This window comes from Bacillus rossius, chromosome 3, assembly GCF_032445375.1.
Source record: "Bacillus rossius redtenbacheri isolate Brsri chromosome 3, Brsri_v3, whole genome shotgun sequence".
Classification (NCBI taxonomy): domain Eukaryota; kingdom Metazoa; phylum Arthropoda; class Insecta; order Phasmatodea; family Bacillidae; genus Bacillus; species Bacillus rossius.
Window position 1 is genome coordinate 7,506,337 of NC_086332.1, and position 23,428 is coordinate 7,529,764.

At 38.9% G+C, this 23,428-nt stretch overlaps 1 protein-coding gene across 7 annotated transcripts; it reads left to right on the top strand.

Moving 5' to 3' along the window:
- The first annotated feature begins 5,603 nt into the window (after window positions 1-5,603).
- LOC134530158 (vanin-like protein 1) lies at window positions 5,604-23,428 on the top strand. 7 transcript variants are annotated; one of them, XM_063364787.1, is made up of 7 exons: window positions 6,407-6,630; window positions 7,363-7,837; window positions 9,483-9,626; window positions 16,752-16,880; window positions 19,725-19,897; window positions 20,085-20,299; window positions 22,214-23,428. In XM_063364787.1, exons 3-7 carry the CDS (start codon window positions 9,561-9,563, stop codon window positions 23,164-23,166), a joined length of 1,536 nt encoding a protein of 511 aa, XP_063220857.1. In that variant the 5' UTR covers window positions 6,407-6,630; window positions 7,363-7,837; window positions 9,483-9,560; the 3' UTR covers window positions 23,167-23,428. The 7 variants fall into 7 exon arrangements, with proteins under 7 accessions (XP_063220853.1, XP_063220855.1, XP_063220854.1 ...); XM_063364788.1 differs by having other exon boundaries at window positions 6,407-6,626; XM_063364783.1 differs by lacking the exons at window positions 6,407-6,630; window positions 7,363-7,837 and adding an exon at window positions 5,604-6,126.

Here is a 23,428-nt window from a genome sequence, read left to right on the forward strand (position 1 = left end):
GGAACGGTTCTTCTGCTTTCACAACTATTTTAGCTTCATACAAGTTGTTCCACCCTGGTTTATCTGAAAATACAATTTTATGGTTTTCCAATAAATTATACAACTCCTGCTTCTGACTATTCTCGATCGTCTTTACCTCGAAAACGGCTTGCAATAAATCCTCGGATGTGGCCATTAAAGATTTTCCTTCGCTCACATTATATATCTGGTGTAGCCTTATCTCTTGCTGTAGCAATCCAACTAATTTATCAGATACCTGCCATTTTGTTGTAGTGTTTGGTACAGTGCTGTCAGTAGTAGTTACTAACCATCCTCCAAAGTCTAGTATAATGCCGTACTTTGATAAGAAGTCTGTTCCTAGAATGACTGGTTTAGCTAGACCTCTAACGATCAATGGGTTAGCTGTTTTAGTGTGTCCCAATCCTTCTATCGTAATCATTGCCTGTCGATTCACTACTGGGCTTGCTCTAGATGTGACTCCTAATATCTTGAGACTTGAAATGGGTAATATAGGTAATTTAAAAGCTGTATCTTCAATTGCAGATACTAAACTTTCGCTAATGCAACTTATCTCAGCACCACTATCCAATAACACAGGTGTGAGTAATCCGCAAACAAGTAAATTCAATTCCGGACAAAATGATTCTGGAATTTTAGTGACAATGTCATCTTCGTTTGACAAGAAATCTCTCTCATTTTCATGCATTACTATAATATACAGCCTCTTACTGTCTTGGACTAGGATTAACCCCTTATTACTATTCCCGAACGGTGCTCGGGGCATACCATCACCGACCTCTTCTAGTTTAACTTTCTATTTTCCTGGCTATTACTGGCGCTAAAAGTCACGGTATTGGATGTAGACTTAGCCAGTATCGGTTCTATGCCTTGTGGATTTGCATAGTAGGTGATAGGGTTGATGGGTTCTTGTCTCGCAAAATACCTTGCGTACTGCGATGAAGATGAAGGTTAATTTTGGAATGTGTTTTGTGATAATTGAATAGCTTCATTACCGGCGGCTTCACTTCTCAGTTGGTTAACCGATAACTTGCTAGGGGAGTTTGTTTTGCGTGGCTGTCGGTTCCGCGGACTACCGGATGACTTCGCCTCTCCTAGATTTTCATAATAATGTTTCGAGTTGTCATAGTTTTTACTCGAATATTTGGGCGAATGTCTGTCGTCCTTATAGCGCGGCGACCTGGGAGGCCGTCTCGGTGAGGTAGGCGGGGTTCTAGACTGTTCGCCCCTACCTTCTCGCCTAGGCGTTGAATCATAAATAATTCCTCCGCGTCTGTAATCTCCACGTTCCTCGCTGTTACGCCACGAGCGGTTGTGTTTTGGGTGTTCAAACTCGCGTGACTTCGAACCTCCATGGTAAAAATCTTTGTTGTTACGGCCTGAATACCAAGTGTTTCGTCTATGAGCCGGCTTATTCTTGCCCCAAATTAGACTGTTCACGTGCGGCTGTTTACGTTGGTTGTTGTCCACATAATTGTCATTACGCCGCTGATTCCAGGGCTGATACAGCGGTGGTTGTCTGTTTACCGGCGATTTTTCCGATTCCTCTCACTGGCTATTTCTATTCTGACGGTCGAGCCTGTCGTATGCGAGTAGCTGTTCCTTGAAATCTGCTATGCCGTCAAAGCTTCTATCTGTCAAATGTAATTGATAACGCATAGGAAGTTGGCCTAGAATCATTGCCACGAATTCATCGTCGCTCATGACAACGTCTAGATAACGTGTACGCTCGAACATGTCGCTTAAATGGGTCTCAAGCGTTTTGTTTTTCTTCGGATCGTATTTTTCGCCGTGTAACTGAGCACATAAATTCCCCTGAATTTTTAAGCTCTAGTGTTGCCGTCACCCGACCTATGTGAAAGGCCCGGGGGGTACCTGACGGGCGCTACGGGCATCGCGGTGCTCTTGTTGTCCGGAGGGGTGCCAGGCTAGCGGGCTGCTAGGCCGTTGGTGTTGGGTCGTGGGTACTCTGCCCCCGCGTGCCCCGCCAGGTACACGGCTTGAATCTACCCTGAATGGCTCTCCCTTGATTGTGAAGGCCGCTCGGCCGTGTGGAGGACGGGAGACTCCGGAAAATTAGTATATACAAGTTGGTGAGAATTACCTTTAATCTAGTCCCGCTACAAAACACTCTCACCAACACTTGGCGACGTCTAGCCGTTACACAATTAACACAGAAAAAACATAACACTATGCGACACTAATGGTTACCGCGGCAGTCTCGCGGGACGCGGGTCGATGCTTGCTGGAGACGGCCAGCGCCAAACATTAACGGGTGCAGGGGGGGCTCTATGAGCGGGCTCCTAAATTAGGCGAAACACTTACGTGAGTGATACGATCTGCAGCACGGTATCACGGTGAAGACGGTCGGGATAGGCCCGGTTCCGTAAAATACGCGCCGAGTCGACGTGGGCAGCTAGGAATTAATGAGGTTTAAATTTAAAGATTTAGTATAGAATAAAAATTAATCAATGAAAGAAACTTGGATGCTGCCCACGGACACATGTCTGTTCCCGGCGCGGAGTGGTTCGAGACTGCCGGACATGGCCGCCTCGCAAGGAAGTGAAACTTTCTCTTCTTTGTGAGTCGGCGTCAAAAAACTTATATTAACTTAATTTGCTCTATTATAAGCTAAAAACACGTTACAGGTGCTCAATAAAAAGGTAGCACCTGGTAATTGTCTGCTTAAGGCTTAACAACTGTTTTATAGTAGTATTTAATTATTTGAATTGTGGCATCAAGTTGGCGACTGTAAATTTATCAACATATTGTCTCACTGTGAGCTGTTTTAGTTGGATTTCTTCTAATCTGACACGATCATAGTCACGGGCATTTTAATTAAGGCCAGTGGCCGCGGTGACTTTTAATGAGGTTTGTTGTCTATTGGGGTCACGCCCGGGACGCTCGCCTGACTCAATCCGGCTGGGCAAGGGGCGCGCTCCGAAAACGGGGTACGGTACTGGCGGTGCGGAGCACGGGCTTAAAGGCCATGGTCGGTACGACGTCAGTGTTGTTGTAGGAAAGCTGCTTTAAACTGTCCAAATGACGATACAGAAGTTTGGTGAACTTCCCACCAATAATATGCGGTACTTTTCAAACAGTTGTTCAAACACTTCAATTTTTCTGCGTCCGAATGATTAAATCTCTCTGTGTACTCTTCAAATTTTATAAATTTACGTGGATTTTCCGTTGATTTTGAGGAAAATACAGGCATTTCATCTGACCAATGCCTAGCATAGGTTCGTTCTCTACTCCGTGCGTGCGGTGCTCACACGGAGTAACTATGACGCACTTGTTTAATGCCTGTGATTAATAATTGTGTCCTAATGTCTTGTTCCTTAATTGTTTTATGGGGTCGAGCCCCCGGGGTTTCGTGCACTGAAGTTTATTTGAGTCTAGTGGGGTCAAGCCCGAGGCGCTCGCCTGACTCATTCCCGCTGGGCTAGGGGTGCACTCTGAAAATGGGATCTGGTACTAGCGGTGCGGAGCAAGGGATTTGAGGCCATGGTCAGAACGACGTCAAACTAAAATAAATTCTTATTCTCTGTTTTTTTTTTTTTTTTCAGAAATATTTCACAATATTTGCCAAATAATTTGCATTAAAATTCGGCCTTGAAATTTTACTCTTATTGTGCCCAAAGAAGTTTTTTCTTTAAAAACTTAATTTGAAAATGTTTTTAAACTGCAAAAAACTGTACTTCTGTAAAGCTGGTTACCCTGTCGTGCGCACAAGATTTGACCACCATGTTTTTGAACCTACAGATTTACAATAGTGTATAGGATGATGTTATGCATGGGAGAGATGTTGCTTGCATAGAAGGGAAATAAATATATTTTATTTATGTTATGGACACATGGCGCAACAACCAATGAGAGTATATTAGGCAACTTCTTGATAGGGCTTGAGAACTGTTTATATTTATCAATGATGCTGTGGCAAAAAATTGTCGAGATGTTATAATTATTAGGTGTAATTCCTGTTTTAAAAATTATTTAGTGCTTTTACTTATAAGTCACTAAAAAAATATATATGTGAGATGTTTAGAATGGATAGCTAAAAAAATTATATAACCCTTATTTATTTCTATGTTGAAAAACTGCGCTCACAAATTGCTGGTCAGATGTCACAGGATAATTATTTGGTCCTTAGCATAGTTAATTACTAACACTGCCAACAGATGTCGGATACATTGCGAAATTTCATTGGCTGAAATTAACAGTAAGATTTCAATCGTCGCCGACCTCCGTAGCGCAGTCGGATGCACACCGGCTTGCGGTGCGAGGGGTTCTGGGTTCGAGTCCCGGGTAAGGCATGGGTGTTAATTTACATACAGAGATTTGATTGATATGATAAAGGAAGCTTCTAATAATTCTTTGACGATGTGATAAGACAAGGCTTCGACTAAGAAAAAGGCATCTAGTTCTGGCTGTGTACATACAGAAATTTGATTACTGATGCATGGGTGTCGCAACAGGGGGGGATGGGGGGACACATCCCCCAATAATAAAAGTCTTCCATTTCGTCCCCTCCAATAATATATTTAGTTTCGTTGTTATATTATTAATATGATTTCTGTGATATAACCCATATGTTACGCACGGTGCATTTAGTCCAATTGTGGTAATGTGACTTCGTACTGACCGAAGGCCATTAGCCCGGCCTCAGCCCGCAGTACTGGCTCCTGCTGGCGGAACGCACCCCTCGCCAAGTCTCCACCCAAATGAGACGAGCGGCGTAACCTTGGCGCATGGAGGGAGTGTCCCCCCCTCTGCATGCCAACCCCTGAGGCTGTTCTGATCAGCTCGCGGCCCGGAGCGGATGTGCGCGTACCGTGGGGAGCCTTCAAGATTTGTCTCTGATTCCTCACGACTGGTAACTATAATCATCACCAAATACCTTTTTCAACGCAACTCCCCACGCGACTCCGGGTCGGTTTTTTTCCACGGTGCAGGGATTAACCCGGCCGTCGCTACTTTCCAAGTCAACCCACCGAGTCTAGGGGACACGCTGGGGCCGATCGACCCACTCACGGTTAGACGACAGAGCTAGCCTGGCGCCCTCCCGGAAAACACCCCAATTTTCACGTACAGCTCCTTAGACTCGCCGTGGGAATCGCACCCGAAACCCCGGCTGATGGCAAATGTGAGCACTGTATTTTTACAAATTTGTTCTCTGAAAATATTTTTTATAAAAAATAAATTATATATTGCAACCAACTATAATTAGAATATTTAGGAAAGAAAAATGCCTAAAAACAACCCTTTTGCACCTTCAAACCCCAAATTTTCCCCCGCTTTTTTCCCAGGGGATGGATATTCCTCAACAACTAAATCAATTTCAGTTTCCTCCCCTCCCCCCCCCCCCCCCACACAAAAAAAAATCCTTGCGACGCCCATGGCTAACGATATGGTAAGGTTTCGCATAAGGACAAAATTACCCTATGGCTGCTGGTGCAAACTGTAGGCCACCCTAAAAAAAAATTTCAATCGTAAACCGATTTCATACAAGTCGTGTGCACAGTCTTGCACATGGTCTGCTATGAACTCGCTTATGTTTTATTTTTTAATTGGAAACCCAGCCTTAATATTTTGGGCGTCAAACCAACATGGTGCTTCAACTAACTACAAGGGAAAAAAAACTTTTTACACACCTACAATGTAATAATGCAGATGGTCACCTTCTACATTCCATTATGCATTCCATTAGTATGTTCTATGCTTTAACCAAAAAATTTGAATTGGATAACAAAAAATTGTGTTTTTTTTCCCTTGTTATTGCTTTTGGAACTAAAATTACATCCTTACGTGCTTATCTTTCCACTTTTATGAGGTTGATAATTGGCCCGAAAAAATCTGTATCTGTAGCTTGGTGAAATATTAATTTTATGGTAATCCCATCGATACTGAAGCAATGTTTGTTTATTTTTCGGTTTTTTACCGTGAAGTTCTAAGTACAAAGTGGAATAATGATTAGATAAAAAGAGTTTCGACGTTTACTTTTAAATTGAAGAGTGGTATGGTCTATGTTCCTTCGAAATTCGCAGTACAATGTTTCAACTCATTTTTGTACTTTTTCTTACAATTTTAAACTCTCCTGCAAGTCATCAGGTACCTGTACAATAAATATTTCTACATATTTGTGTGATACTGCTACCATATTAACGATTCATTATGCTTGTCAAGCTACCTACCATTTACGTTTTTTTTTTTTTTTTTTTTGTTATTGGTAGCCACATGAAAACAATGGTATTTTCGGTTTCAAAGTTGGTGTAAAATCATTGTAAATATTACCATAATGACATAAGTTTGTGTTGTGTTTTTATAGTGTATCTGAGACTGTTTATAAAAGGCAACACTTAAATCTCTATGCATAATGGTCAGGCAACACTACTTTCTACTCTTATTTGTTTTCCATTTCAAATGAATATTTTTCAATATTCACTTGAAATGGTAAACAAATTAGGGTAGAAAACGGTGTTGGCCCCGGACTTATCATACTGACATTTTTAAATAGTCTTGGCTCTCACTGCATTCCTAAGGATCTCTGGGAACCACAGGATCTAATTAAGAAAAAAGTAGGGCGGCAGAAACATTTAGGAGACACTCTTGTGGGTAATGGTCTTGGCTATGCTATTAGAGCATAATATAAATTTATGTCGCTATATTTAATAGTGACGTCACAATAACCATAAATATTAGTTAAACCTACTAAACTAATGTACTCTTTTTATAATTCTGAAATTTACGAGCTATATTCATGATTTAAACATTTGTATTTCCAACTAGTTGGTACCACCGGCTTGGGCACCTATAATGTATTTTTGGACATGATATACATCTTGTAGTATGGTGATAATCATGTTGTAAGCACTTGAAAATTCAAATATGTAGTACAGGCAAAAAAACACTTGTCATATTTAACTTCCCCCTTAGGGAATCAACATGAATACTGCTTCAAAATGCCAATACTACAGTTTTTTTTGTTATTTTAGCACAGTTCAATTCAAAAAGTAGCAATATTCAACAATTACTTGTAGAGTTTTTATATCCTGAGTATTTGTTGATGCAAGAAGTTCTTTGACCTACTTACTTTGTGAAATTACTTTATTTGCAAGAAATTTTACTTAATAGCTCCTATGTTCTTATACTACGAAGGTATAATGAATGTTACAATCATTGTTTGTAACATAAGAATGAAAACATGTCATTAGTCAATGTTGTTGAGTATTACAAATGTTGCTTGGTCATCCCGCAGAAGAGAGTTTTTTTAATTTGCACTGGATTCTGGTCGACTTGTTTTGAGATTGCCGCTGTGAACAAGAACTAGCTGGGATGTTTTCACAGTCGGTAGGACCAGCGGAGAGGGGAAGGTGTCGGGCCACGAGGCAGGACAGCAAGGGTACACGAGGCGGCTGGCCCAGGAATAATGAACATGGACACTGCTTCTAAAGTGGGCTGGTGTAGTCCAGTTGTCACAGAGACTACGCACCGAGGCATGAGCAACAGCGTGGTCCCAAGGAGCGAGGGACTACGTGACTGCCCGGAACAGGCTCTCTCGAAACAGACTGACTCCTCTCGCCGGCGAAGGAGTGAACGAGTTGTTCCGCGCAGGAAACTGCACAGCCACCCTGGCAGTGCGAAATATGACACACTTCAAACCATTAAAAGTTTGTATGAGGAAACACACTAACTTGAGAACTAGGAATTACATGTGAATCATTTGCTGGATCAGCTCATAACAGCCTTAGAAGAACTTGAGGGCCAAGAATCTGCTTGAAGATCATTAAAGTACAAATAAAAATCTTAAAAAAAATAACAAGTAAGTATTAATTAAAAATTACAAAAATTGCTACAAGAATTAAATGATGGCAATTGTAATATTTTTTTCTTCAACAATAACTAGGGACAGTTATATGGTGAATTACTAGAGATACGGAAATTTCGCGCATTCATTTAGTCGCAAGTTAGAATGCAAACCTTCACACTCTTCCACTCCGTTCGTGATTGGACAGCAGTTATTTGGACACGCCCCTCTTCGACCGTGAGCCAACGATGCCCAGGCAGGAGAGAAGTAAGCGAATCAGCTAGTGCCAATTAACAAGTATAAAACTGTTCTCATTGAGAAATCAACCAATGGATAAGCATACATCGGTTTAACACACCTATGACTTAGAATTCTACCCTGAGGACAGACGAATTTGCGAAATTTCCAGGTCTCTATGAATTACCATAAAACCAAAATAACATGAAAAGCATGTTGGTACAACATATAACACTGGAATTCAAGTTAATACACACAAAGCTCAGAATCGCAATTAAAATCATTAAAATAATCAGCATTTGCAATCAAAACTTAACTCTAATGTCAAATACTCAATCTTTTAAATAATATGTAAATTGAATTTAGCATTAAATTTGTACCTCAATTTAATAAAAAAAACATTGGAAAAAGTTTATTTTTTTTAAATCTTGCAACTGTTATTTGTTACTCATTATTACATTTCAACCTAAGAACATTGTTCAAACATAGAAATACTAAACAGATTTATTTTATTTGTTCCAAAAATTTAGACATGCTTATTACAAATCATTGTTTTGAAAATGTGCATCATGTATCTTTCAAAATGACACTGTTTTGGAGAAAATAGTATCATGGAACATGTAAGTGTCATATTTATTTAGTAATATGCTATATTTCTTAAGATTTTGTAAAAAAAAAAAAGTAAAAAAAAAATAATACGGTACTGAATTTTTTTTTAAAAAAAAAAAAAAAGGAAATTGACCTGTAAATAAAACCATAAAATTTTGCCTTTAGTATTAACTTGTTTTTAACTCACTGAAGTTCACAATTTTCCTTACCTCGTAAACCTTTCACAAGTGCTCCGTTTTCTAGATTCCAGCCGTAGAAAAAATAGCCTATGTTCTTTTTATGAGAAATATATTTTATGTTTTTTGAATATTTAAAATGTCTGTGCGTGTGCTGTTTGCACTTGAGAAGCAGAGTAGCACAGATTTTGAACAAAAGGTAATAAATATGTAATTTTAATAAAAACAAAAACAATATTTTGTTAACTCAATTTAAGTAAGTACATGTTTGACCATGAAATATGGAACATCATTGCAAATGTAAGTTTCTTTAAATATAGAAGTCACAAAAGTGAGGGTAAAAGGTTTGAATTTGAGAACATCCATAAAAAAAATCTGACCGTTACACTGAAACAGATTCTTTAACATGATTTCACTTGTTGCTTGGTAGTTTATGTATGATTTAATTATTGATAAAATAGAAATAATACATTTAAAACTCCAACTCTTATATTCTAGTTATTTTTCATCACTAACAATAACTATATTTTGTTTAATTAAAATCCAGAGTGAACAATTAAGTGTATAAAAATTATACTTTCAAACAGATCATGTAGGTTTGCTCACTGAATTTTTCTTTATTCTAATTTTGGTTTCAGAAGTCGAGCCCAGAATCCCCAGTTTACATAGCGGCTGTGGTGGAGTACGCACCAGTCAGCGAAGTTGGTAGCGATGGTATGCGTGGTCTTGTATCGCAAAATGTCGATAACTACGTACACTTCATTGAGGAGGCAGCGCAGAAGGCAAGTATGCATGCTTCGAGTTGACAACAGTTTTTAAGCTCATTGCTCGCATCGTACGTGCAGCCCCAGCCTCTATGATATTTAAGTAGGTACTTTTTCACAGACGAGAGAGCCAAATACCCAATCGTGCATCTTCAGGGTTTTTTTTGTTCATTGTAAAAGGTTAGGTTAGCTACATTATAAATACTTTAAAAATTGTGGACGGTTGATTTGGTTAGGATAGCTACATTAAAGATATTGTGAAATCATGTAAACTGTTTCCTAGCGCTAGATAGCTACATATTAAAAAGTTATTTGCTAAGCAGCCATAAAATGATTTTACAGTATTTTTAATGTAGCTATACTTACCTAACATAACCAACCATCCACAATGTTTTAAAGTATTTTTAATGTAGCTAACCTATCCTAATCGACTGCAAAATTTAATGCCACACCGGTTTATACAATGAGATAGAACGTAAACAAAAAAGCGAGCATGAACTTTGGGGAACTTCGGGTGGGGCTCTCTCGTCTGTGAAATGAAGGCTTCTATAAAAAATCATTCAAGCATTTTTATATGTGTAATGAACGTAGGTATGTGTCATGATTTTGAAAATAGGCACACACTGGTAACTAATGAAAGGAAATGTTGCAGATTTTTTTTCTTTAATCCAGCATGTTTAAGATCACTACTGTCACAGTGCCGGATTAGTAGCCTTGCCGGGTTATCAAACGTGAATATATATGTAGTTTAAATCAAGGGCGCCCATATGATAATTTGTAGGGGGGGGGCCAGACTTAGGGATCGTCCATTAATCACGTGAGGCTCGAAAAGGGGGGGGGGGGGGGGGGGGGTGTCGGGAAAAATCACGAAATATCACAATGTTGGAGGGGGGGGTGTGTATAGAGATATCACGTGTATTTATTTTTTCGCCCGATTTCTACTAAACCGAAAAGCGATGCGTGACCTTGACTCGCCCTAGCCAGGCAACAATATCCCCGCCCGCCGCAATATGAACCACCCGGCTCGGCTTGCCAGTCGCCAGTAAGACTGTGAATGTGGCGCCGAATACATGGGTAAATCACATATAAGCCTTTCCTTTATTATTTTTATGCTAGTGAGAATAAACCTGCAACCTTAATGTGTGTCTGGACATTTTTATCACTGTGCTTAATTTTAACATACTAGGAAGAAGATAATATTCTGAATTTTTGAAAAATATTTTGTACCAAAAAAATACACGTGATTTATTGTGAGGGGGGGGGGGGGGTAGTCTAAAACCTCGCCACAAATCACTAAGGGTGAGGGGGGGTTAAAAATTTGCTTAAAAAAAAACATCACGTGATTAATGGACGACCCCTTAGGGGTATGAAGTATTTTTAATATTTTGGAGGACTTAACTGCGGCTTGTTACTAGCCATAAAATAGTTCCAGTTCTGACCCTATTAAAATTTTTTGTCCAGTTACTAAAATACTAGACCACAGTACTCATTTGCCATAAAAAAATCTATATTAGCTACTTTATTAATTAATTATTAACTATTTTATTGAAACAAATGAATTTTTAGCAACAAAAATGCAGAAATACAGTCCTTATACTTTAACCGCGTCTTGGGTACACGGATATTAAGAATACAGTTCTTCAACTAATTGCTCTCTTTGCCCATAAATAAATATCGCGTACAAATTAAATTAAAATAATTATAAAGTTTAAAACGTGTTGGTCAAAAGATTCAACTTTGGGAGAGAAACGATTTAAATATGTTATCACAGTCAGAAAACAGTTGTTTTTAAATGTAACACCTGTACTACGCTTATAATTATAGTCAATAATTGTTTCACAATTAAATGAATATTACTATGTTTCGATATGAATCATAATTGCTTATCATTTAGAATTAGCACAGATGGATTCAGTTGTCGAGGACTATAAGTTTATTTAGTGATAGAAAAGCGCAGAAAAAATTAGTTTATTATTTAACTAGACAATTTAACCAAACAGTATTTAGAGGTTAAGGAATTAAGTGACAACAAAACCAATGAAAATAATCGAAAATTTCTAAATGCTGACATAACTCATGTCAGCTTTCCACAGAAGAGTTTAGTTCAGCGCAATTAATCCACACAAAACAACTGGACACTATGTCGACGCGTATTTTAAGGATATAAGAAGATCCACGTCACAGTATATTTTTTTTTTTTTCGTGTCGTGTGGTGCGGGCCCCCATTTGTGGTGCGGGCCCATAGGCTACAGCCTAGATAGCCTGATTTTACGGAGCCCGGACTCAACGAAGCCGCGATTTTACGAATACATTTTTCAGGAACCATCTAAAATTCGGAAAATTTGACACCAAAATTTATTTAATAAAAAATTAATAAACACTATGAAAACATATAAAAATATTAATTTTAATGCACAGCGTATTCATATTTTTAAGCTAATACAACATCCATTTACCGTTAGTGAATATTGTATACGTTATTGCGTCATCAAACTCAAAATCGAAAAGAAAAAATGGACTAGGTACACTATTTGTCGCATAGTTCGAAATTTCTTCGATTGAAAAATTATGTCAAGGCCGTAAAAATATTTATTTTACCGCAAATGAACTATACTCAACATTCCTTACCCATTCCAACATTTCCAGCTCGTGAGCATAGCAACTGAGCTTGAAACCTTGTGAAGCGTGAGAGAAAGAAACAATATTGAGTAGCTACTTCCTCTCCTTTCCGCTAATATCCAGCAACCCATGCCATTAGGCATTATCTTGACATGTGTCGCATTCATTACCTTCGCTGCATCGGTTTGCCAGTAAAAAACGCTCAAAAATGGTATAAGTGACGCAGCAAGTAGACGTGACGAGCGGTTTTTTAACTAAGCATTTTTTAACTTACTATACAAACAAATAATTCCCTATGGCTATCACAAATTCAAGGGATGCTCGCACTAAAATGTACTGTGTTTTTAATGAATGTCTGTCGTTACAGAGCAGCGTTTTTCTTCACCAAATAAGCCTATGATTAGAGACCGTAAAAATTCGCGGATTCCTTTCGAGACAGGCTGGAATCCAAACTCGTTTAGCTTAATGCTGCGTCAGTGATTGGACCGCAATTTACCTGAAGGACTCTGAGCCAATGGCAAACACTCAACAAAAGAAGTATCGAATCATAAGAATCGCAATAAACAGGTGTCCCGAGTCGGTAGCCAATAGCCAGGTGATATTTGCCCGAGTACATAGAGAATCGTGGAGTCTATCCTAGTGGTCATTGAAACCGCGAATTTTTCCAATCCCTACCTATGATCACTTTTATGAAACAGTACAGGTGTACACTGAACTGTGTGCTTGTTCTCCTCGATTATGTTACTAAAAGTGCGTTCATTAATATTTTTCAAGCCGATCTGTTAAAGATTAACTGATAAATATGATAAGGTAAAGTCCATAAAAATGCAAGGCAGGGAATTCTTCCAGCTCATCAACCCTACCCTGGATAGTCTCGTCTGTGTTCAGTCGTCTCTGGCAAGGAGTGGACAAGTTTGCAAACTCAAATATAAATTTATTTTAGTAGCACGCGTCTTACGAAAAGGAAAGATATCCAAGAAAGGCATGTCGGACAACCTACTGTCACCACACAAAAGTTAACATGATGCAATGCGTGGTGCAACTGTGTTTAGTCGCTGTGATGTCACTTTTATATCACTCGTGCAATGAGGCAAGTTGTGGAATGTTAAAAAAAATAAGGGAACGCAGGGGAGGGCAGAGGGCAGACGGCAGTCATTGTTTTTACCATTTAATATTATATATATTCCGTTCAATAAATTATAACATCTATCTTCACGGGATGGGGTGTTTAAAATTTTATGAAGATAACGATTTTACGAATGCAATCCAAACGACCGTGAGCGTACGTAAAATCGAGATTCCAGTGTAAATTGCTTCCGAGTCTACTGAAGGTAGCGGAATCCTTATTCCTTTAAACACTTTTGAAGGGAAAAAGTGGTTTTCCTCTAAATTCAAAATTCCAAAATAAATTTTACGTTGTAGACTTTTCTGAAAAATAATTCTTATTTGAGTAACTTTAAAGGTGTTAGCTTACCTTAAAAATTGTGAATATTTTGAGCGGATGTGACGAATGAGGAAAACTAAGAAACACTACATAATAACAATCGTTTTTATCTTTACACTTTTCACTGATTTATTTACACTTAAGTTATTTATACTGACTGAATACACTAAACTAAATCTATACCAGATGCATAAAAATGTAGACCTAAAGACTATTGAAAAATCTCTGTTTTGAGATGTTATTTGTGAACATTCACATTATTATGACGAAAAAGTAGCAAAACATTTCGCCGTCTACAAGTACATGTCAACTGTCGCGTCGTCTAACTCTGACTTGTCTAAATCTGTTGTGTTGTGTTATCGCGTGAGCTTGGGCGGGATTACGAAGGGGAATGACTCGCCATGGGCGTTGCGCTTGAACAGCGTTTTCTCCCTGTTCACAACACCTTATATCGCAGCAGCAGAAACTAATGCTTGAACTAACATTAAAAATGAAGTAGACGTGTAAAAAACGATATACAATAATATCTTCGTGTTGAAACATTTCTACATAATACCGAATTTAAATAATTTTCTTTAAAGTAAAACACCTGACTACACTATATATTTTTCCTTTTCTGAAAGCTAGGGGGGGGCCACGGCCCCCCCCTGCCCCCGGGTATGGGCGCCCTTGGTTTAAATAGAAATCTACATATAAAAAATTGTAAGTGTTTGATTGTTCACAATCTTAAATCTCTGAAAGTTCTTCGCTGATTGCTTTGAAATTTTGACACAATGTAGCATTCAAATATGTGCATGTTTTTATATACAGTAAACTCTCGCAAATCCGTGGGTGTCGGGGATTTATGACCTTCGGATTTTTGAAAACTTCGGATTTTTGAAAAATTTTCATTAAAATACAAAAAAAAATTCTAAAAGATAAGATGGTAGTCAATGAACATGTAATACTACCACAGGACGTCATAATAAACAAGACACTTGAGAAGTTAACAGAATGGTACGTAAGCAATACCAGTATAGTCCATTCATAGTAAATGAAGCACCCGAGAAATTTTTTTTCCTGAAAATTTACAGCCTGGCCTGATTAAATTTAACACGCCCATTTGTTCAAGTTGGTAGTAAATTGTGTAAAAAGTAATTTAAAGTCATCTTAAATTAAATTAATGGCACCCGAAGTCGCACTTTGATGTGAAAGAGCTAGGCGTAGCAATGTGGCGTGCGCTGAAACGGGAAGCCCCTTGATAAGGGGAAGTGAATTTAGGAGGGGCGGTTGAGAGAAGCGATACGTAGCTGGCAAGAGACTCAAGGCCACTCCCTCACAGACACACGGCCAGTCCAGTTAAACTAAAGAGAAACGGGAGAAATAAAAAAAAATCATTTGTTAATTGTACACTAGAACCATCAAAAAATCTGAAATTTTGGCACAAAACAAAAATAATCGGGGAAAAAATGGTAAAACTCACAATAAAAGCTTATACAAAGCTATTATTTAACATGCAGCATATATTTTGTGTTGGTTTATAGTGCACTTACTAATGTTCGTATAAGAAGAGAAAAAAAATTGGACAGTCCGTTTAAAAACACGGCAGCAGTAGCTTGTGCGACGTAAGTGGGAGTGCGAGAATCTCGTCTAGACAGGCTGGCGGCTGCAAAGGCAGCGGATGCATGACGTCATACGGCTTACCTCTCCCTCCCAGACAACAAACCATCTCTCTCCCTCTCTCCAGCCCTCTAGCCATTTTCTGCGTGTGAAACTGTCAACATCCTTCCTCCCCTACTCCACACTGCATGCGACGAAAGCCAGGTTGTATAGTCCATTCCCGGTAAAATGAACATTTTTTTAAGGCCCCCCACGGCAGCCATTTACCGTTAATTTTTTGATACAATTTGTTTGTTAGTTACAGAACATTATTTCTGCTGGAAAATCTCTGAAACTTCAAAATTTCTTTAATGGAAAAATTTAGCAGGGCGGTTAGAGTATTTATTTTTACCGCAAATGAACTATACTCACCTTCCCTCCGGCCAGCATTCCCGGCGTGTGACGCATGACAACTACAGTCGTGTGCCGCGCACAGCTAGGAAACTTGTCACTGGCAACATGTTTCACACACTGACACACGGTGCCCAGAGCTTCAGGAAAACCTACGCGATTTCCAACCTACTCTAAATATCCGACTGGAGTCTGTTTACGAAAAGCATTTAAGAATTTGCTAATGCCCAACTGTTTTTTTTATATCGGATTAAGAGGAGTTAAAATGGCTAAAAGGCATGGTTTTGAAGTTTTAGGTGTAAAAAACCGTTAAAAAATTTCTTGAAAGCACCAGAGGAAAAGGCATTACACCTTTATCTTTATTTTCCCGCCATATAATGTTTCGGTCACCGCTCAAATTTCACAGTTATCTGACGGGAACGAGATGACTGCGCGCCAGTTCAGAGCCTTTTACCGCGCTATAAATATCAGTGAGCGTCGCTCTTATCATCCACTGAGAATAGTGATACATACATCTAAACAGTAACGATCATGTCACTTCGGAAATACCCCGGATTTCTGAGAACTTCGGATTCTCGGGCCACGGACTGGCGAGAGTTTACTGTACATGTGACACACCTGTGACAGGTAAGAAGATAAATAAAAATATAGAAGTTTTATATATATATATATATAAATGAATATTTGCATGTTCATCATATTTTTTGTTAAGATAAAGATATAGATAGGAAGATATAAACTACAGATATAAAGAGATATAGGGAGATATTTAGAGAGATAGAGTGAGAGATAGAGAGAGAAAAATATATGCTTTGCATATGTGTACCTACTTCAAACAAATTACAAAAAAAAAAATAGAACGAGGCATAGCAACGCAAGCTAGTACCAAATAAATGTTTGGAAACAGGAAACAGGGGCTCTGAAAGGAAAACCGACAATAATGAGTGAAACTCCGAGTGAACTGAAGATACTTGTAGTGCAGTGGCCAAGAGTCCGCCCGAAGGAACCTGGATGCGAGCATGCTGGGTCGGTGCCCTGGTACTGAGCTCTAGTTTTTCCCCTGAAGTCGTGCTTGGTTCCGTCGCTCGCAGGACGCGGACATAGTGGTGTTCCCGGAAGTGGGACTCACGAGCTACGGGAAGCCCCTGTACGCCTCGCCGGTCCCCGACCCCCGGGAGCGGGCCAACCCCTGCACCAACAGCTCCTCCGGGATGCTGGAGGTGAGTGTTCCCGGCTCGGCCCTGCCTTCAAGGCTGCCAACTGCCGTGCCTGTTGTTTATTCACCATGTTTCACTCAAAAACTACATTTAGCTAAATATGACAGTTTCAATATTTTAACTTTCCTCAGTAGCTATTTGTACAGTATTGTATGTTTAATGAAAGTATTTAATTACCTAATTATAGTGTGAAATCAATTAAATGGAATGTTTTGATTAAATTTACTGTTAATGTATATTTCTCATCTGTAAATTCTGTGACTTGTTTAAAAAAAAAAATTACAGCAAATGTACATATATCATATCTAGACTGTTAATGTAAAATAGTATCGGTCAAAATGTGTGTTTTCAGTTGAGGTTTTTTTTTTTTTTGCAATTCATTGTAATCTGTTTTGTGCAAAATGTAATTTGAAACTACATTTATAAACATGTGACATAGCTTTACTTTTAAGTTTTAAGTTATGTATTAACATAAAATATAATGAAATGTTGAATTTTTGTCCTTATATGAGGTTCTCGTGTTGAATTTTTGCATTACTTTTTTACTGCTGCCGTGGAGAGGGAAAATTTTAAAGAGAGTGAGATAGCTGGTGCGTGATTGCTCGATTGTGGGATACATGAATATAGTTTATGGTGCAGGGTTACTGATGGCGGCAACAGCGTATGATTTCATATACTTACAAATACTTTTGGAAACGTTTGCACACTTTCTTATACTTTTGCATATTTTTGCCTACTTTCGCATACTTTCGCAACTCATAATTCTCAACTATGAACTCTGAGATTGGATTCGTTGTTAACACTAAAATTGTGACAATATGCATAGATATTTCCAGTAGGGTTATTAATCTTATTTTAGCCGTCATAAACCCATTGGTTCATTCTTAGATTCCATTGACGACATGGACAGACACTAATAAAAGTCTACTTTTAAAGTCATGATTACGAGTGTTTCAAATATTTGAGTACCTAACCTAAAAATTTCCTGTTTTAATACACACCACTACAAAATTATCCCCCCTCCCCTTTTTTTTAATTTTTGGTAAAAAGGGCACAAGTCAACACAATGTCCATAAAACTTAAACCCTTTATAGTGGGCACTCAAGAAATTTTTATCTTGAAACTATTATTATTGTTTGAATAATATGTTAATGTTTCAAAAAGCAATTCGTATTACTAACGAAACCTGAAAATAAATAAAGCTGAAACAAATCAAAAATTTGCTCCTGTAAATTTACAATTGGCTGACGGCGTCCTGTGTCTCAGTAAGTGTGAGTACTGCCAGCCACACATGCCACGAAATACCAGACATATTTTTAGTTATGACTTGGAGGACTGACTAAAGACCCTGTCACACGATGGAAGATTCCATGTAAGTTTCGGTGCAAGGATACATTTGAACTATGATGCAAGCTGATATGCAAGTTTTAGCAGACCGTTGGCCATTTTGAAGGAAGGCTTCCTACAATGATCTGGTGCAATTTCCTGTAGAATTTTTAGTTTTTGAGCCAATCAGGTGGAAGCAGTAAGGGGCTCCTAGTGATGCGAGTGGTGGTTATATTTTGTACTAATTGTTGAAATTAAAGCAGGAAATAGCTATAATATGGCAAGTATTCATATTTATTCAGTACCACAATAAAACCATTAAATTGTTTTATTTGAAGTGTTTTTTTATATAATCAACTGTCTTGGACTTGTATATAATCATAATGTAATTTTATGTGATTTATATTTATATAAAAATTATGCGATGTGATATTGTAGATAGGCCTATCACCAAGATGTATATTATACTGTTTGAAATTGAATGATGTAACCCAAAGGAAACGAAACAACATAATTTTAAAACATGTGTGATTTAATTCATTTAAAAATTGCATTGTGAGTGTAGTTCCAACATATAAAATTCTTGTTTTTGTGAGAAATAGCTTGTAAATGAATTAATACTTCCAAGATGAAGTTTAAGGTTATTACATAGTATGTTTCGTGCAATTTTTGGTACTGTCTCATTACCTCCTTTACATTTTACATTAATTATGTGAAAATTTTAGCGGTTTATGATTTTGTTAAAAAAAATTTAAATAACACGCCTTTATTAGTAAATAAACAATATTTCAGAAAATGATAGTGGTTAAAAAAAAATAAGATTATTTTGCTAAATAGGTACCTATGTAGATTGTTTCTCCAAAATTACATATTTTCTCCCATAATATTTTCTAAAAAAAAAAAATTTCCATTTAATGGTACTATTTTATGACTGGTCGTGATTATAAAAATGAGCATTCAAATTCATAAATGCCTTTTGAATCACTAAATGCTAATTTATTTATTTTCACCGCTGCACACAATAAAGTGATATGAGTTTAAGCTAAATAAGCAGAAACGGAAGGCTTGAAAAAAAGGTGTGTTTAAAGTTATCCAGGGGTTTAGAAATACCCAAATATAAAACTTTTTATTAATACTTATGGCCTTGATTTAAATAAAAGTACTTATCTCCACAATAATTGAATCTGAGATTTATATTGTTGATGTTGAGTGAAGTATCGTGGCATGAAGTAATTTTCCGTTGAGTAGGATACATATTTTAGCATTCGTTAACAATCTCGACTTGCACGAAATTTGCTAGACCTACACCATTCACATTCTACGTGTGATAAGTTCTTCTATAGGAACGTCTATTGCAGCCTGCACGCAAGGCCATATCGAAGGTTTCGTAAAATATCTTATCGCAGCCTGTATAAAATCATCCTTCGTGTGATACAGGTATAGCTAATCAAATATAATACTTATTAATTTTTTTATTTCATGATGAAAGTTTATTGTTTAATTTGCTGTGTTTGTTCGCAGGAAATTGCACGGCTTTCGTGTGCTGCAAGGAACAACGATATATACGTGGTGATAAACTTCCCTGAAGTGAAGGTCTGCGAGAAAGTGGTACCAGGAAGTGACTGCGAACACATTGGCACATTCCACTACAACTGCGACATAGTGTTCGATCGCAGAGGCTACTTAGTTGCGCGGTGAGTGACGAAAATTGTCCTTGTGTTATAAATAAGCAAAAATGTGAAATCCCATTCGTGCACCTTTAGCATAGACATTTATTTAAAAAAAAATTAACTTATCATGTACTATGCTATGCCACTGAGTATTTTTGATTGCTTTGTTGAAGGTAAAGAATGAAATGTGATTACATAAGTTTTCTTCCAGGTATCGGAAATATAATCTCTTCTTGGAGCATGAATTTGACAAAACTCCCACACCAGATATATCAATCTTCGAAACGGACTTTGGAGTGAAATTCGGAGTATTCACTTGCTTCGACGTCCTGTTCAAAGCACCGGCCGTAGCGATGGTTCAGCAGTTCAACGTGACAGATGTCGCCGTGCCGCAAGCATGGTTCTCCGAGCTGCCTTTCCTTACTTGTGAGTTTTCATTCTCGGATGTAGCAATTCCAGCTGAGTTAGCAATCATAAGATGTAAAATACTGTTACGAACGCGAGAGACCAGACCGAAGCTGGCTGGCAGTCCTGCACATCACGTGCAATTCGCTGACGTAAGGAATGTGCCACGTGTGCCTAGCCGGATCACAAGGATCATTGCTACCCCCCTCCCCCTTCTCACCCTGTGCATCATCCTGCCTCGTGCCGTTATCTAACGCTGATCGGCCTTGGGAATGTACGTATTGAAAATTTTCGAATTTACCTACATACTATATATAGAATTCATGTTCTGTACAGGATTGACACAAAACAAAACATAAAAAAGCAAACCATTATCTAAGAGGCAAAGTCAGTAATCTTCCTTTGACGCAAAGCACTAAATTGCCTTGAAGATGCAATGTTTCGCCAACGCCGCATAAACATAACATCTGTTGGGGTTGCTTCGGCATGTTGCTCGACGTAGCGCAAAGCCAGATCAAGGGCACTGGCTGTGACAGTGTGAGAAACAACCTTCCTCCTCAATGTCGTGTGCATCGAGATCAGTTGACGTTCCTGCACAGCTGCTATGATATCTTCATCTGTGGCCACAGTCGTCAATGGCCGCCCACTTTTCAACGCACTCTTCTGCATTTTCGCAGCCTAGTACAATTTTTTTCACTAGTTGAAGTTCAAACTTTTCTTTTGCTGGGGGGAAGACCGTTTGGACAAACTCTAAATCAGGCCAGAGATTTTTCCATGATTTCTGTAAAGATTCCTTTTGTGTTTTCTCCCAAGATTCTGCTACCCAGTAAATGACATCTTTGATGGTGATTTTCTTGAGTTTATGCTTCGTTGTTCGCTGACAGTTTCTCCCCAGTTATTGTAAGCTGCCTGATTCCATGTAGTTTCTTCCATCAGTCTAAGAAACCGCAACTAGCCATAAATGATACGTCACCATCCATGAGCTTGTTCAATTGAAGCGCTTTTTCTTGAATCAGAGGGTCAGTGATAGCTGATAGGGATTCCTTTATGTCTTGGGTAAACCATAAAAAAGTGCTTTGTCAAATTTTTCGTAAGAAGACACTGTCATTTTGCTACATTTTTCAATATTTTTTTTTTTTACTTGTGGTTGTACAAAACTGATCAAGTTTACCTCTGTTCTTTTTCCAATCAGAAATGGTTGCTTTGCCGACACCGAATTCTTTCGATAACAGAGTGGCACTTTCACTTTTGTCAAGTCTTTTCAGCACTTCCAGTTCTTCTTTTAATGTACACGAGTTATGTTTACGCTTGCTTGTCATGATGACCAACAGCAGGCACAAGCACAGAATGTAAAACACCACACTACACACCGCTCACAAGGGCTCACAAAACACAGGGCAAGTGCGCAGTAGCAGGTGACACAGCAGTAGCATGTGACGCACTGACTGTCTGACTCATCATAGTTGGGAACGGAAGAGGAGAGGAATGCGTAAGCTTATGCAGGAAGGAGGATGGGGGCTTTATTTACTCTGGTTGAAGGTCACTGCCCTTCCGCTAATACACACTCACAAACTGCCCTTCATTTTGACCTAATGTTGTCACGTAATGTAGGCTGTTGGATTTGTTAAACTTGGAATATTTGAAATTACAGTTTAGGCTATGTGAGTAATTAAAAATATTATATGATACTAAATATGTACACTAAATAATAAAGGTGTAATTTTCGTCTGACCTTTCATACATATTTGACATATCAGACACTAAATACGCCTCAAAAAGACAATATATGGCATTAAATGACATAATTCCACCTGATCCGAAGTTTTGCTAATCCGAACAGGGTTCAGTCCCAATTAGTTCAGATTAGCGGGATTCTACTGTAGTAATTCATCACTCAAAAGAGAAACTGAAGTGTTGTTTGTCACCTTGTTCCAGCCGTACAGGCCCAGTCGCAGTGGGCGAGTGCCATGGATGTGAACATGTTGGCAGCAGGCTACAGCAAGCCCTCTGTCGGCAGCACGGGAAGCGGCATATACAACGGTCGCAGAGGTCCACTGGCGACGGTATTTTCAGCTGTCGACACGAGTAAGCTTCTGGTCGCAACCGTGCAGAAGAAAATAACTAATGACAATGAGAACCTGGTCTCTGTGATGGGAGACGGGAACAACTTGCAGTTGCGAGACGAAACGCGGAGTGAATTTTTCCGAAATGACGACCGTGAATCATTGCAACTGGCGTACGAGAGCAACAGCATAGCGTCGGGGTGTGCAGGCTCTTGCAAGCGTCAAGTCAGTGACGATCGTCTGGGATGCGGCGAGATGTTCGGTGCACTGTATCTCATGAAGGAAAATCTCACGGCGTACACAACCACGCTCTTGGACGTCGCGAAGCCTAATGGTCCGCAGCAGAAGAATGTTTCCTTGCGCTTGTGTTCCGGCGACCTGTGCTGCGACTTCGAGGTGCGCTCGTCGCAACGACCAGCGGGACGTAACACGTCCGACGGCAGCAGCCACTACAGAGCGGTGGTGTTCAGTGGCGTGCGCTCCTTCGTGGGCGCGGCAGATGCCGGTCTGCAGGTGTGTGGGGTTGTGTGGTGCAGCGACGAGTCCCCAGCCTCCTGTGGGTCCCCACCCAGCACCGTGGGCGGTCCGCGGCCGGCCTTCGACCACATCAGCATAGCGGGACGCTTCAACGCCAGCAACTCCGTCCAGATGCCCAACGCCTTGGCTGTGGATTTCAAAATAATAAACCCAAGGGCTTACTCATTTACTAAAAACGTGACCACGGGAGAAAAAGTGGGTGTTACGCTTGAGTTGAAAGATGTTGTCAGCAATTTGATAACATTTGGAATATATGGTAGGTACTTTGATAACGATGTGTTGCATTAAGATTCAAAATTTCGCCTTGATGGCTGTGATGTTGCAATCTAAGTTTCCAATTGTAGTAATGATTAGAACATACTTTGTGATACTTAATATACTGATTCTTTTTAAAATCAGAATCAACTGTTATTTAAAGTCTATTACTTTATAAGTTTTATACTGTAAAGACAAAGGTGCCTCTTTGAATAAACAATAACTGGTACCTTAAATACAAACTTATGTATTTCTAATGAAATGAATTTACAATACAGTAAAGTTTCAAACAACA